At 36.8% G+C, this 15,000-nt stretch overlaps 1 protein-coding gene across 3 annotated transcripts in view; it reads right to left on the bottom strand.

Annotated features, from left to right (window-relative positions):
* Nucleotides 1–15,000, bottom strand: part of LOC135202941 (hemicentin-2-like) — a 96,850-nt gene that overhangs the window by 988 nt on the left and 80,862 nt on the right. For 2 of the 3 annotated variants that reach the window (XM_064232423.1, XM_064232426.1), the window contains exons 10-14: nucleotides 14,704–14,997; nucleotides 10,033–10,641; nucleotides 8,953–9,050; nucleotides 3,025–3,318; nucleotides 1–2,432 (exon numbers count right to left, since the gene is read on the bottom strand). The exon at nucleotides 1–2,432 is cut by the window's left edge and continues 988 nt beyond it. In XM_064232423.1, coding sequence (XP_064088493.1) covers nucleotides 3,028–3,318; nucleotides 8,953–9,050; nucleotides 10,033–10,641; nucleotides 14,704–14,997 — 1,292 coding nt within the window. In that variant the 3' untranslated portion in view covers nucleotides 1–2,432; nucleotides 3,025–3,027. The remainder of the gene's footprint in view (nucleotides 2,433–3,024; nucleotides 3,319–8,952; nucleotides 9,051–10,032; nucleotides 10,642–14,703; nucleotides 14,998–15,000) is intronic. The other variant, XM_064232424.1, reaches the window with a different exon arrangement.

Raw genomic sequence — 15,000 nt, 5'->3', positions numbered from 1 at the left:
TCATCTCAGCGACCTCGAAAACTTTGGATTAGACACTAATATCTGTTGTTTTAGGTCATTTATACTTGTCACCCATTCCTACTCCTTTCCATCCCCCTCCCTAGCGGAGCTGAAATTGGACTTGAAGGGCCTCGGGAGCATCACCATTCATCTCAGCGACCTCAAAAACTGTGGGTTTGACACTAATATTTGTAGTTTGAGATTACTTTTATATGTCACCTCATTTCCACCCTCCTCCCTATTGGAACTGAACTTGGATTTGAAGGCAGAGAACGTCACTGTTAATCTCAGCGGCCTCAAAAACTATGGATTAAGACACTAATATCTGTAGTTTTCGGTCACTTTTACATGTCACCCCCTTCCCAACCCCCTCCCTATTGGGGTTGAACTTTGACTTGAAGGCATCAGGAATGTCACTATTCATCTTGGCAACCTCAAAAATTATGGGTTTGACACTAATATCTGTTGTTCTAGGTTATTTTTACATCACCCCATTCCCACTCTTTCCACCTCCCTCCATATTGGAGCTGAACTTGAACAGCCTCAGGAGTGTCACTATTAATCTCAGCAGCCTCGAAAACTATGGATTAGACATTAAAATTTGTCCTTTTTGGCTATTTTTACACGTCACCCCTTTTCTTACTTTTTTCCACCTCCCCCCTTGGGGCTAAACTTGGACTTGAAGGGTTTTGGGAGTGTCATTATTAATCTCATTGACCTCAAAAATTATGGATTTGACACTAATAGCTGTCATTTTCAGTTATTTTAATTTTCACCCCTTTCCAACTCCCTTCCCCACAACCCCCCTCCCTTTGGTGCCAGTGATGTCTTACCCCCACAGTAGTCTTTCCCCGATGCTAAGGTATATAAATACCAAGTTTGATTGAAATTGTTCAATGCATGTAAAAGTGTATGTGGCACAAACACACACATATTTTTAATTTATAACAAAAAATATTTCTTCAGCATTGCAATTTCCCTACAAAACTTAAACAATTTTTTTAGTTATCAGCTTTAAGGCCAGTAATGCATCTTTTTCATTAAATCTCATACATTTCTATTATGTTTTAACAGGATGAACGAAATCTTTCATGCGCTGGTTTTACAGTGAGACACTCGTAGTCTGTCCTATTTCAGTTTGGCAATTATAAAGAAAATTGCCTTCTCTCCTCTCGTGCTGTGACAATTCTCTCTCTCTCTCTCTCTCTCTCTCTCTCTCTCTCCAGAAAATTAACCCATCAGTTTATAAACAAACCTTTACCCTTTACTCAGAATTGGTCCAGCTCTTTAAATGACCTCATTTAAGGTTATTAATTCTGGTGAATTTCATTAGAACTACTTAAGTTATTTGAGTAATTTCGAGAACATTGGAAAGCCAAATAATTAAGGTTCATTTTCCGCTTGGCTCTTTCACATAATCGGCGAGAACATAAAAATAAGGAAACCTTTTAATAAGAGAATCGGCTTGTTCATTGCACTTGTAAATGAGGTGTTAATTTTGCACATAGTTAAAAAAATCTTGTTTAGTAAAAATATGAATCTAACGCATGATGTTTTATATTGCCTGAATGTGCTCAGGTAAAATTCATGAAGAGTATCAGTTTCTGAAAGGCTTGAGAAAATCTGTAATGGTTAATTTTTCACCAAATATTTTCCCAATTCTGAGACAGTAAAACTCGCGAATAAAATTTACATGTAAATATTTGGCCAAATCTGCCAGTAGGAACATTTTTAGATATAATGTGGACACTTAAATATCAGTTCCTCTTAACTTTTCTGGATTTGATTTCTTGACAAGTTTCCTTTATTTCTGCATGTTTTATCAGCTAAAGAGCCCATTGATATGAATATTTTGCTTTTTATTCCTTTACGGGATAACTGAAGTTTTATTCTCAAATAAACCAACATTATTAAAATTCACAATGAATACACCAACCCAAACTTCAGGAAGAATCATAGAAAAGACATGTGAATATGTCCCCACTTTATATAAATGTGTGCATATAATTTCATCTGTAATTGGCATTATGTGTAATCAGTCTTCATCTAACTATGTGTAGTATATTGGCAGCTTTGACACAATTTTCCTCTTCATTCTATTTGTGCGAGGAAAATGTCATATTTCACATTGTAGAACGAGGAATCGAATCATATTATATAAAATAAAATAAAATCTCGTTTTCTATGCTACGAGAGCCGATCCGCTCGTCAGGGTTGACATAGTCCTTTGTAGAGAAAGCGTACTTAATTTAACAATCGGCAAATTTCCCTGTTATGCTCCACCGTGTACAAAATATGAATATATATATATTTATATATATAGACTTTCCACCGTCGGTAGTAAGACACCATTTTGATAAATAAACTAATAATGGAAGTATGGTGAAGGTTAACTCTTGGTATATTGATTCAATTGCCCGTTAAACTAAGTCCTGAAATAGATATGAAAAAATATGATAGAATTTGTATAAAATGCATTTACGGAAAGAATGTGAAATACCATTATTTACATTTGACTAATTAAGAAAGGTTATAGGTTTAGCTTTTAAACCAAAAATTCTAGATATATATATATATATATATATATATATATATATATATATATATATATAAATGAGGATGTAGGGGAAATGGTTTCTGAAATCAGACAAATCAATGAAATGTACACTAATAGCAATCTATAGTATAAAACTCCATAACGGTCAAGATTTGCAATAAGTCAAGAATTTTGTTTAAAACTTTTCTTTGAACTTGTAGAGCAAAAAACCAAACAGAAAAAGGTTGTTATCTCTCACAAACAACTAACAAAGGCAAATGCAATCAAGAAAAAAAAGCCACGTTTCTGCAAAATACATAATGCTTCAAGTAAGAAAAAAAGTTGACCACTTATTCTATCGGACAGAAACTAAACTAGATCAAAAGAAACTTTCTTTAGGCAATAAATCACTAATTGAAAAAGACACAGGAAAGCGATCTACTCGGCTGCAAACAAATGAAACGCAGCCAATGTCAGTTACTACGTACCATCTAAACGCAACTTTCTCGTGTCCCTGACTGCGAACTCATGACGAGCGGAATCTGCGCAGAGTCACAGTCGGAGTCTTGAGAATGGAATCCCTTCTGCCTTCTTAAGGAGTAAGTGGATTCCGTATAAGACACAGGAGGGGTCTCGTGCCCTATGGAAGAATAAGACTTGCGTCCTAAGGATCCCGTGTGGAAGGGCGCCGAGGCACTGGCGCCGCCGACGCTGCTGCAACGGCCTGCGTCCCTGGCGAGGTTCTGGAGGAGGCTGTCTGTCTCGCACGGCACAGGTCCTCCCTGGGAACAGAAGGAGAGTGATCAGTTAGTGTTTATCTCTCTCTCTCTCTCTCTCTCTCTCTGATATTTACACACACACACACATACTTCCATTCCCGCCCTCTTTCTCCAATCCAGGTAGTAGGGTAGTGCTGTCTGTATACTTCACATGGTGTATTGTAGGCATTAATTACTAAAGGGTGTCTGCAGTGACCCTGCGCCCCCTATATGCACCCACTTTCCAGCCTTTTACTTTACCTCCATTCTCGCTTCCTTTTATTTTACAACTATGGAGTTTTCTCTTAGTTTTCTACCTTAAGGTAGTTGTTCGTTGTACTTCATCTCATTTACATTCTGGATCTTGTTATCTTGCTGTCCAACCACCCAACTCCCCTAATCACTGTCTTTAGGGCTGAGCGGCTAAAAAAAGAGCCCCAGTTCTCGGCCTTCTAGTTTACTAAATTTCACAAATAAATCCTGGATCAGGCCCTGTTGTCTTCTAAACGCTGAGGCAATTCCTCGAGCTTGAGCAGTGAGAGTCTTTGAAGAAACTTATAGGAATTTCTAGTCGAAGAATTAACACAATGAGCACTAAATGCAGGGATCGGAAGATAAACTAAAGTGCAATTATCTATTCAATGAAAATTTTTTTTATGTGAAGTAATATGTAAGAAAAACGTATGTTTGACAGCACACCATAAAATCCACTAGGAAACTATTTCGGTACTTTTCTTTGCCTGATATAAGTCATTTAGTTTAAATTTTATGGTAAGATTGTGTACTCCGGAGTATTCAGTACTAAAGTTTCTGTTATGAATGATATATAAGAAGGAAATGAAATAACTGAAAACGTTTTATTATTTACGGCAAAGGACGGGATCAAGGGCTAGAAGATATGAAAAAACAGAGGTCACTGGACTGTAAATGACAGATGGCAGGAGTTATCATAACCTAAGAGCAGCACTTTGTAAATCACACATCAGTAAAAATGTTTATTTACTAAGAAAAATATAGAAACAAATTTCACTAGTGTGTCTTTTGCTCCTTGGTATCGTTTGGGACGGTAAATGCTCGTAGGTATTTTATAAATAATAATGATAATAATAATAAAGTCAGCGATTCCACCTACTTCATCGTCCAAAATTCAGCAGAAACAAATTTTTACATAAATTTTAGAAATGCAAAAATTTGGATGATAAAATCTTTATCATCATCTCAGAATGAAAAAGTCACTGAACATGAGGAGGAGATGAAAGGAAGAGATGATGGAAGGAAAGATGCAACTCTAGAACTTATTAAGAGAATGATATAGAATACGATTGCAGGGATGATTTAAACGAAATAATTAGTATCTCTAAGAAAAGACCTTCTTCCCCTTTAATAAATACTAAAAATAAAATAGCCCTATGGGACTGGCCCACCTTGCGGCAAAAAGTGACACAAAATAAATAACATTTCGTAGGTTGTTGAAATATTTATTGATTAAATCATTAATTGCAAAAATTCAATGCAAACAACCACGGGAAAGACGAAAAAACGTAAAAAATTAAAAAAGTAGGAACGGTGAAATTTTGGGCGACTTTGGAAAAACTCGAACAGTAACGCATAAACCAGGTTGTTCTCCCGAAAGCCCCTTCATTCATGCGGTAATGACGTCATTCAACTACTGCATACGTCATAAATGACGTCATTATACTACACTTACTGCATACGTCATGAAGTTGCCATATGTTATTTACCTTCAAATTTTTTACCCTTATTTATGGACTTCTATGAGCAAGGATGATATATATATATATATATATATAATATATATATATATATATATATATATATATATATATATGAACAGCTATTTTCATTGATATTAAAATCATTAACATAGAGCCTTCGTCTGCTCTGACATAATAAATACATCTACAGTACCTGGGTGCCTGCCCCTCATTTCATTGAAAAATGACTTAAATTAATGACCCAATAAATAAACTTTGTCAAATTTGTTTATATTCGCTGATTAAATAATTAATTACAAAAGATTAATGCTAAAGCTTACGCTATATTAAAGAAATAACCATGGGGAACGCATAAAAATGACAAAATCTGAAGAGGGCATAAGAATGATAATTTTGGGAGAATCTCAAACAGCAACCCATAAACCTGGATAGCGCTGAATAATCCCTATGGATTCCAGTGCTTGGCTTCAAGCCTAAATTTCATATTCCATTCCATTCCCATAAACCTGGTGGATCTCTCGACAGTCATGCTGTTGATGACGTCATTGTATTACACTTACTGATTACGTTATGAAGCAGTTGCCATATGTTACTAATATTAAATTTTTGAGCCTGATCCTTACGTATATACAAGCCTGGTCTTTTTGCATTTACATATTTTAATAAAGTCTTAATATCTATTTAGAAGATTTACAGATGTATTATGAGAAAAAAAATTGCCCTGAGGTACTAAATATTCACACTTTTCCTTCACTGAAAAGTTACCAGTTTTTATTTTAATGGTGTAAGGATATCCAAGGAATCTGGAGTTATAGCCAAGGAAACTACTTCATTTTATAACAAAATATAAGCTATAAAATCTCAGTTACTTAGTAAATGCTCTTTACTCAGAGTATATAAATTTGAAATACTTATAATGAGAATTTGACAACAATTTTGGATGCAAAACACCTATTTTGTGAGATCTAGGGTTCACTCAGTTGGCTACAATGTAAGAGAGTCGGACTGAATAAATCATCAGAAAAAAGACTAACTAGTTACTCATGGTTGAGCATTTCAAAGAATAATGCATATAGAGATCGAGGTCTTTATCCATTACCCCTACTATTATTCTTTTATACTGATCAACCAACATTGTGTAAGACCAGACACAGCTAAGGTGATTTTATTAGAAAATTAAATCTATTATTTGTACAAAGTGACACGTGGCAACTCTATCAATACGGTAAACACCGAGAGTGGAGGAGGGTCTTCATTTACGACATCCTCAGATTTAGTAAATAAAACATTACTGTTGACGAGGGATGCAACACCAGCTTTTATGGTTAGCTGTTTTTAATTTTTTATATTCCATTTTTTGTGTTATTATTTATTTCATCAAGGCTGGGCCTTCAGTTATGTAGAAAACAAGCTTTGCTAGGTTGCATCCAACATTTAGAGATTAATAATATCAAGAGTAATAATAATTAAAATCTTACAAGACAAAAATATTTGAGAAAATACGGCCCTCATTTTACAGTAGTTAGTGGTGTTTGACTTGCTTGTATAATCAGTGTATTTTTAAATTAAAGGGGCTGAAAAAATGTAATAAAAAGGAAATGCAAATGAGGCAACATTAATTTTGCAATAAAAAAGCAAAATTGTTAGTGAATGGTTAAAAAATAAAAATGGTATACGAATCAGCTCTTTCTTTCGGAATTTTATAAATCCTTAGCATTGGTTATATGACCTAGCAACATTGTGATAATTAGCACATCTATCATGAAACTGAGCAATGACAAAATCCCCCCCGTCCCCCCCTCCCCCCGCCCCCCCCCCCCACAAAAAAAAAAAAAAAAAAAAATTGACCCCTCTTCGGTCGCTACTGGATCTCTATACTATCACGTAGATATATTTTTCCCTTCTTATTTAAGTATTTTTCAGTTATTAAATTATTAAAAACAAAATGTATCTTCTGATGAAACTAATTTCTATTTAATAAAAAAGAAAAAAACCAATTGGAAATTTTTGCCAATTCAGGTATAAGATCGAACAGCAACCCATAACCCTGGAGGAACTGCAAAGTCCCTTCATATTAGGCGGGAAATTTCCTGTCCTATCACTGGCTGTCAATGACGTCATCAATGCCTTACTACTGCTCAAGTAATGAAAAAGTTGCCTTATAACACCAAACTTTTAACTCTAAACCGTCATTTATTTAAACATGCCACTTCTTGGCGTATACTATGTCTGTTGTCAGAAAATCTTGAGTTTTATATAAAATATTTTTAAATAATTTAGAACCAAGAAATGATAGTTAAGTGCTAATTATTCGATACTTTTCTCTTCACGGAAGAATAGCCAGTTATTGTGTTCAATGGCGCAAAAAGCCTTAGCCAAGGACTCTACAGTCATTAACAAAACCTACTAGAACTTTTGAACCGATCAAAGATATAAAATATAATTTCCCTCTTTAATACCTTTTCATCAGATCATGAAACTTTTCAAATAATCATTATGGGAGATGAACGACAATCAACGATGCAAAATGTAACATTTCTGTAAGAATTAGACTTCTCCTAAATGGTACAGTGGAGGAAGGTAGCGTCTGCATAAATAACGAAAAAGACGAGTTGATTACTTTCTTGGTTAATAACTACAGAGAATAACATGTATTGAAGACTAAGGAATATATCAGTACACCTCCATTGATTCAGTACCTTTACAGATGGGGGCCCAAGGCCGTGACAGACACGGTTGAAACACAATGGTATATGTCCAAATTCATTGCATACCAGGAACAAAAGAAAACCCTGCCTGTTCAAGCAACAAAACATGCAAGCCACAGAGGTTTTGTCACCATTCCTCACTCCCCTTGCTAGAGACCGGAACCCTTATTAATAGGTACCACGATGAAGGAGCAGACACCCCAAAAGCGAATATTTGTCGAAGATTAAAGCTGATATTTTTACCTAAGTGGCACCTGGCAACTACACCACTGCGTTAACAGAGTGAAGACTTGTCACCCCATTTGCAACTGTGGTTGATGACGTCATCAGACCTATTGTACAAAACCATTCTAAACACAAAGGAATATTAGACGAGCTTGTATTTTATGTTTTGTTATCCAGTAATATTCCTTTCTTTTCACTTTATCTTACTAAAATAATTAATAGGTTGGAAATACTAAGAAATCTAAATCAGACTTTCTAGGTACATCTTTCTTCCTGGTCCGTCGATATATATATATATATATATATGATATATATATATATATTATATATATATATAATATATATATATATATGGTAGATTTTTTATCATTTCCAGAGGTCTATAGTTAATTCAATATTATTTCAATGAAAACCTTCACGAAAAGTATATGATCGGTCTGGTAATGCTGAAACAGACTTTCTTTGAAGCCTTTACAAATGTCACCTAATATCACCTAACCTTTTATTTTTTCTGGGCATCTTGAATGTTTTCTATCGGGTGACATTCACGGCTGCTTGGGTTATTGGGTAGCCTGTCGGGATCAGCATATATGCTCAGACCCAGATCGCCATAGTTGTTTTTTTTTCTATTGTCTTACGGGAATATTGATAAATAAACCACGTTCCCTACTATTTGAAATGTGTTTAATTGTATAAAGGAAACCAGTGTTAGTGTAAGATACCTAAAAGGGAAACATGACCAGTATTCCTTTTGAGAACTGAAACAACAGAAGAGAGTAAACAGCAGCGAAACAAACTTGACTAAAGACAAGATACGAAGTAAGATTTCTTTCTCAGAAGGATTATTTAAGGTTACCTTCACAACTCACTTTCAGTGAGAATATTCTAAATGAGTAACCAAAGAATAAGTATAGGATACCACTGAACAAATAACTCCCAACCCCCATCCCGTCCCCGCAACAAAGAGTGTTCATATTCTCAGTACTTACATTATTCAGCAAGCTGCTGGAACTGTCACAGTATGATTCTTCGAGCGGTAAGGAACACTCCTGGATCAGCTGACGGCTTCGCTCGGTGTCGGCTTCTGCTAAGTTTAAATAAGAAGAAGAGGAAAACTGTTTATAAATTTGCCTCATGAATGTTAAGTTCTCTACATCACATTCCTCTTGAAGGTCATTGTCTGTATCATCAACTAATTGATTGCAATTATTGCTATTATATTCTTGTTTTTCCTAATGATTTCCAACACGAATATCTCATGAAAAACATGAAAGGGTCACAGATTCCTTGAGCACATGACAATGGCTAGAGTGGGCGCTCCTTGACAGCCTTTCCAATTCAACGTTTTCGATAACACTGTACAATTCTGATGATATTTTGCTTTGGAGGAATGCAATGATAGGACCCTACTGTTACACCTTTCCTTTGGAAAGCACTGATCACGACCCAGACCTATTGCCATGAGACCTATGAGAAGGAGGCTAGAGGTGAGCGGAGATTGTTGGAAAAGACATGAATGGTGAACTTTCACAGAGGCTCTTTCCCTGGAGATGACTATTTAGAGAGATGAAACCATTTCAATATACAAATAATGACAATAGCGTAACAAATTTTAAATACTTTTAATCATTATAAGCAGGCCCGTAGCCGGAGTATGGGGATCTTTTTCCCCCTAAACTGGACCTTTTCTTCTATAAATGTCATTGCATATATAGGTATATATCATATTCCTACTATCACTCTTGTATTTCCTATTACTAAAGAATGATGTTAGTGTTTAATAACAAAATTTATAAAGAGACTTGCCATAAATACAAAAAACCAAAAACAAAAGATTATTATTTATTACTTTGTAAGTACAGTTCAATGAAAAGGATTGTCACAGAAAATATGGACTTCCAAAAATTTTGGAGGTTCGACCCCCGACGTCCCCCTCGGTACAGGCCTGATAAGCATCATATATTATTACTTCGCTATGAAAGTGAACTGCACTTGATGTTACTCGTATGAAAAGAGACATAAAACTTAATGGAAGTCACGAATTCATTGATAATTTCGCTGAACATTACCTGTTTTAACGAGGATAATATCTGGCTGTGGATCCTGAGCTTGCGGCTGTTGCTGTATGAAGCCACCTTCGTCGCATCCGTTGGTATTCGTCGACGCCTTGTCATAGAGGATCTTCGTCTGTGTCTGCTCCCTGTTTCTGGCCTTCCGCATCTTGATCACTACGCCCAAGATGATGAAGCAGAGGAGGAGAACCGACAGCACGACGCCCGTCAGCACCGCCAGCAAGGGCGTCATCGCGAATAACTGGAAGGGTCCTTCCGCGTCCGCCGCGGCAGCGCTGGTCCGTTTTTCCGCGACGTCGATGGGCGTCAGGTAGATGATTCGCGTTGGCTTGGCCGTGCCCTGGGCGTTGGACGATATGATGGCCAGCTCGTATTCGGTGCCAGGGGCCAGACCGGTCACCGTGAAGTGGGGCTCGATCTGATCCATGAGTGCGGCCAACACCGTGCCCGAAGACTGGTCCCCTGAAGACGAGGGCCCCACTCGGACTTCGAGGGTGAAGGTTTGGGACAGTCCTCCACTCCATCCCGCCTGGCATGCCACGACCACCTCGCCGGCTGCGCTGGCGTTGTGCCACGCGCTGCAGTTGTGCACTGATTCTGGGGGTGCTAGAAAGAGGGATAACATTCCTTGTTACAGAAGATGGACTGTAATCACAAACAACTCAAAAGGTAAAAACAATATTCATGACAATTCCAATCAAATAAAATCAAAGTGTAATTATTATATCAGTGAATGAATCATTGCCACTACTATTGCTTTCACTTTAAGTGATGCTGGTCATTGAATTCTGGCTACGTAGTATTTTCTTGGCCTTCAGTGTGTTTCTAATTATGAACTGATACTGATATACGAGACATTGCATTTAGCAACAAATCATGGCGAGGTTTTTTATTCCAGTGCTTGAAAAACATTCCTTTGCTAGAATTGGTAGAATTGAAACATGTCGTGAATTTTAATGTCACCCTTGCGTCATAGGTATGGCTATTCCAGAAAACCTAAATATTCCCAGTACTAAACAAAAATAAAATGTTTGGTTACTATTGCCACCTGGGAAACAATAAAACTTGATTGTAATGTTCTAGAAATATCTCTATATGAATTTGTCACAATCCCGAAGAAATGTATAAAAATAACATGTTGGTGAAGTGACAAGTTGAACACTAATCGACATGGGTACACTGCAAGGAGATAGTTGAAAATCATTGACCAATAAATAGTCCCCAGACTTACTGATAAAAACAAACAATAATTTGAAGACAAAACTACAAGACATAACTCCATCTCATCTTTGGTGGTCAGATTTTAAATGCCTTATTTTTGGACCTTATCCATCTGTTGTCCCTTCTTTAACTGATGATGAATGATTAGAACTTATTAATCCTCTATACAAACACATCAGACCTACTTCTAGTGACTTTTGTTCAGAATAGTCTCCTGCTGATACTCGTCTTTCTAAGACCTGATATCTTGGTCCATGTCTCACCAGATTTCTTTTTCATTCAAGAGGCACTCTAACGACACTACTAAACCTAGACAGGTAGGGTTTCGAAGAGCCAGGGGGCGTATTTTATTTAATTCATAAATTGTATTCTTCATAATAATTAGAAGTGTGTGACACTGTACCAGTTCCAAATGCTGATAAGTGCTTTTTGCAAAAGCTTCACACAAATCACGATTCTTCAACTGGTCATAAATGCAAAAGCACACCAGTTTAAACGTCGCTATTCCCCCTTCATGATTTGCATGTACCAAACCTTACTTCTACTCACATTTACTGCGATCATATTTCTCCAGTAAACAGTTCTTGTATGTTTCATTAGTTTTGCAGTTGCATTCCCCGTCAATTCTGTGTTATCTAAAAACATTGGCCACTCCAAACTCCTTGTTGATTCCATGACCCTGTTCTTAGAGCTTGCACCATCAGCGTTTTAAACCCTTTTCGCCTTTCATTCGTTTTTCTCTGGTCTCCCATTTTTACCTTCCTCTGAAAATCTAAAATGCCTTAGGTATATTCACGGTCACATTTTCAGCCTTTTCCTTCCAACTAAGACCATCTATTTACACTCCTGCTTTAACCAGATAACGAAACATGCCTCCAGCTACTCCCCATGTAACATTACATGCATTAGCTTGCATATACTTACAAATAATAATCTTCGGAAACCAACAATCTATTTCGCACCACCAAGCCTTTCCCGAACGCTTTTGCCCTAGACCCTTCCCATTCGTATTCTCTCCAAGAACTCAGCGGCTATCAACCCCGCCATTTCTTTTTCTGTCACCTACCTTTGGATTGAAGTCGCCAAGCAAAAGCCCAGCCTTTCTTGCTCACAGAACCAAGCCAGTTATATATTCCAAGTCTCTTAGATTTATCACAACTTTTTCATCCGGCCACACTTAATCTTGCTCCAACAGTCCTCGAGCGACAACCTTTAAGAATGTTTTCTCCCGTTTCTGCGGTCACCCATATTTATACGATCATATGCGTTTTTCTTGCGTCATAAAAACTCATCACTCTCAGTAACTATTTCTTCTGTTAACGTAAATCGTCAGTAACCCCAACTTTATCACGCTCAGTTTCTCTCTTCCTTGCGCTATATACGTGTGACCAAAACCTCACCATTATTCGTGTGGTAAAATCTCTCTCTCTCTCTCTCTCTCTCTGTCAGTCTCTTTTTCTCATATAGTATGCATGCGACCATGACTCAAGTTCTTACCACTGCAGTAAGCCGGGATAACAGTAATCGTCTGTTTGTATGTATGTATGTATGTATATATATATATATATATATATATATATATATATATATATATATACATATATATAGATAGATAGATAGATCAAAAATACATATAGAATTATTACAACCCACAGGTGACATTACCTAGACATGGTCTCTTCCAAGAGAGAGAGAGAGAGAGAGAGAGAGAGAGAGAGAGAGAGAGAGAGAGAGAGAGAGAAAGTAGTACCTATATGTAATTATATAATGATTATGTCTCCACAAGGTAATTACCCAGTCGTGATTTATTTTTGATCTATCTAAATCCTTCGATCTATATATATTGCAATTACCAAAAAGCAAAACATTTTCAGTCTAACTCTTTCTCCCTCCTATGACAAGTACACTCAAAACAGTAATGATTTGTACTGATATAAAGTTTGTCCCTTGAGAAAGCTAAGTGAACCTCTGCTCGTGAAAGTCTTTCAGTGAAGGTTTATTAGTTGGTTAATAAAAGAGAGAAGTATCTGAGATAACTTTTATTCAGTACAATCATTTTCTATTTGATAAGTGTACATTGAATGACACCCATTCGTCTCTAAGTCACTTCAGTATCTAAATGGAAATCTTGTACAATTAACTTTAATTAACGAGAGGCTTTGGTAAATATCCACAGACGATATCATGTAAACTAATCGTAATTGGCTGAAGGTCATGCTCAACACCCACCATTGGCCGGGGTTCAGACACATCGACCAATCAGGAGCAAGATAGACGCTTGAATGATATCGGCTGTGAATATTAACCGGCAGCTCAAAGAAAGAAAAATTCTAGTGACATGATAATTCGTTACCTTAAAGAATAGGCCGTTCTAAGCCTAATAAGAGTATATCGCAACATCCAGTAGTTCGTTTTGATGTTAATAATTACTATTTACTAAAGACATATGAATTACTGCACCTTACATTTTAATATAACAATGATCATTTATCTATTTATTAAGTGTCGTAACTTACTAAGGCTAAATATTTGATAATATTTCATTATTTCGTCCGATTTATGTCGTCCTATTTCAAGCGTTATTAAAGCTATGCTGGCTTTCAGAAAGACATATTTCTAACAGAAATCTCGATTGTTAATGACACATTGATTTCTAGTTAAGGTAATGGTAAAAACACTGATTTACAACTGGCAATAAAATACTTGTTTTGCCAAGTATTGGCATGAATCACACAACTGAATGATAGTATAATGGTAAAATGAATACTTTGGTAAATTCGATGTACTCATGTCTGTTGTGAGCAAAGGCGATACATATATATATATATATATATATATATATATATATATATATATATATATATATATATATATATATACTTTAAATTCTTCCCTTTTCAGATCAACAGGGGTCGCTGTGTGTTTGAACGAAGCGTGGCTAAATCGGATCAAAGTTCTTTTTAACCCTTTCAGCGTCTTACCCTACTCCGTGGCCGTCCTAGTGCATGGCTTCACCTAGACTAAACCAACCCGGGTTCTACTGCTGGTGATCAAATTGTGTGGCCATTTTTAAGTGGATTGTGTTATGTAAGTCATTAACATTAAAGAAAGAGCTGTGTTCATACATGCAATACTCCTCTGGTAAAATGGACAAAGCCTTTGTGAAGTCAGTGTATCTGTTATGTCCTTTACATTAATATTTTCACAATGAAGGGATATTTTCCTTTTCATTTGTGCTAGCTATATATAGAATCACATATATTGCTTATGAGTGTTGTTCACTACTACTACAGGAATTGCTTAGCTATTAATCAAAGGCCTCTTTACCCCCAACTAGTCATGACTAATAATTAGATAAAACCGGCTTGAAATGTAGGGTGCCAAACGCACGATTAATTATGCTTGAACACACCTGCCAGATGCACGACTAGTTCCTTTTCAACACACCTGCTGGTACAACATGGAAGACACAGGGTTTCTGCTGCACGTTGACATCATTGATGCCCCAGCAGAGGAGCGACCCGAAATCGTGGTGAGTGTGGGGCGTATAGGTGACCACGCTGCTGCCGTTGAACGTTGATATATCCTCCTTGGGGATGTCCATGTACTCGCTGGAGGTGTTGAAGGCCCAGCGGAAGAACCTGGCCGGAGGATGTCCCTCCACCTCACAGGACACGTTCACTGCCTGTCGTCGCCCTCCGCCATAGACCCACTTCTGGTTTTCCGCACATATTGGTGAAACTA

The sequence above is a fragment of the Macrobrachium nipponense genome, chromosome 33 (assembly GCF_015104395.2).
Source record: "Macrobrachium nipponense isolate FS-2020 chromosome 33, ASM1510439v2, whole genome shotgun sequence".
NCBI lineage: Eukaryota > Metazoa > Arthropoda > Malacostraca > Decapoda > Palaemonidae > Macrobrachium > Macrobrachium nipponense.
This window is presented reverse-complemented; position numbering and strand designations above follow the sequence as displayed.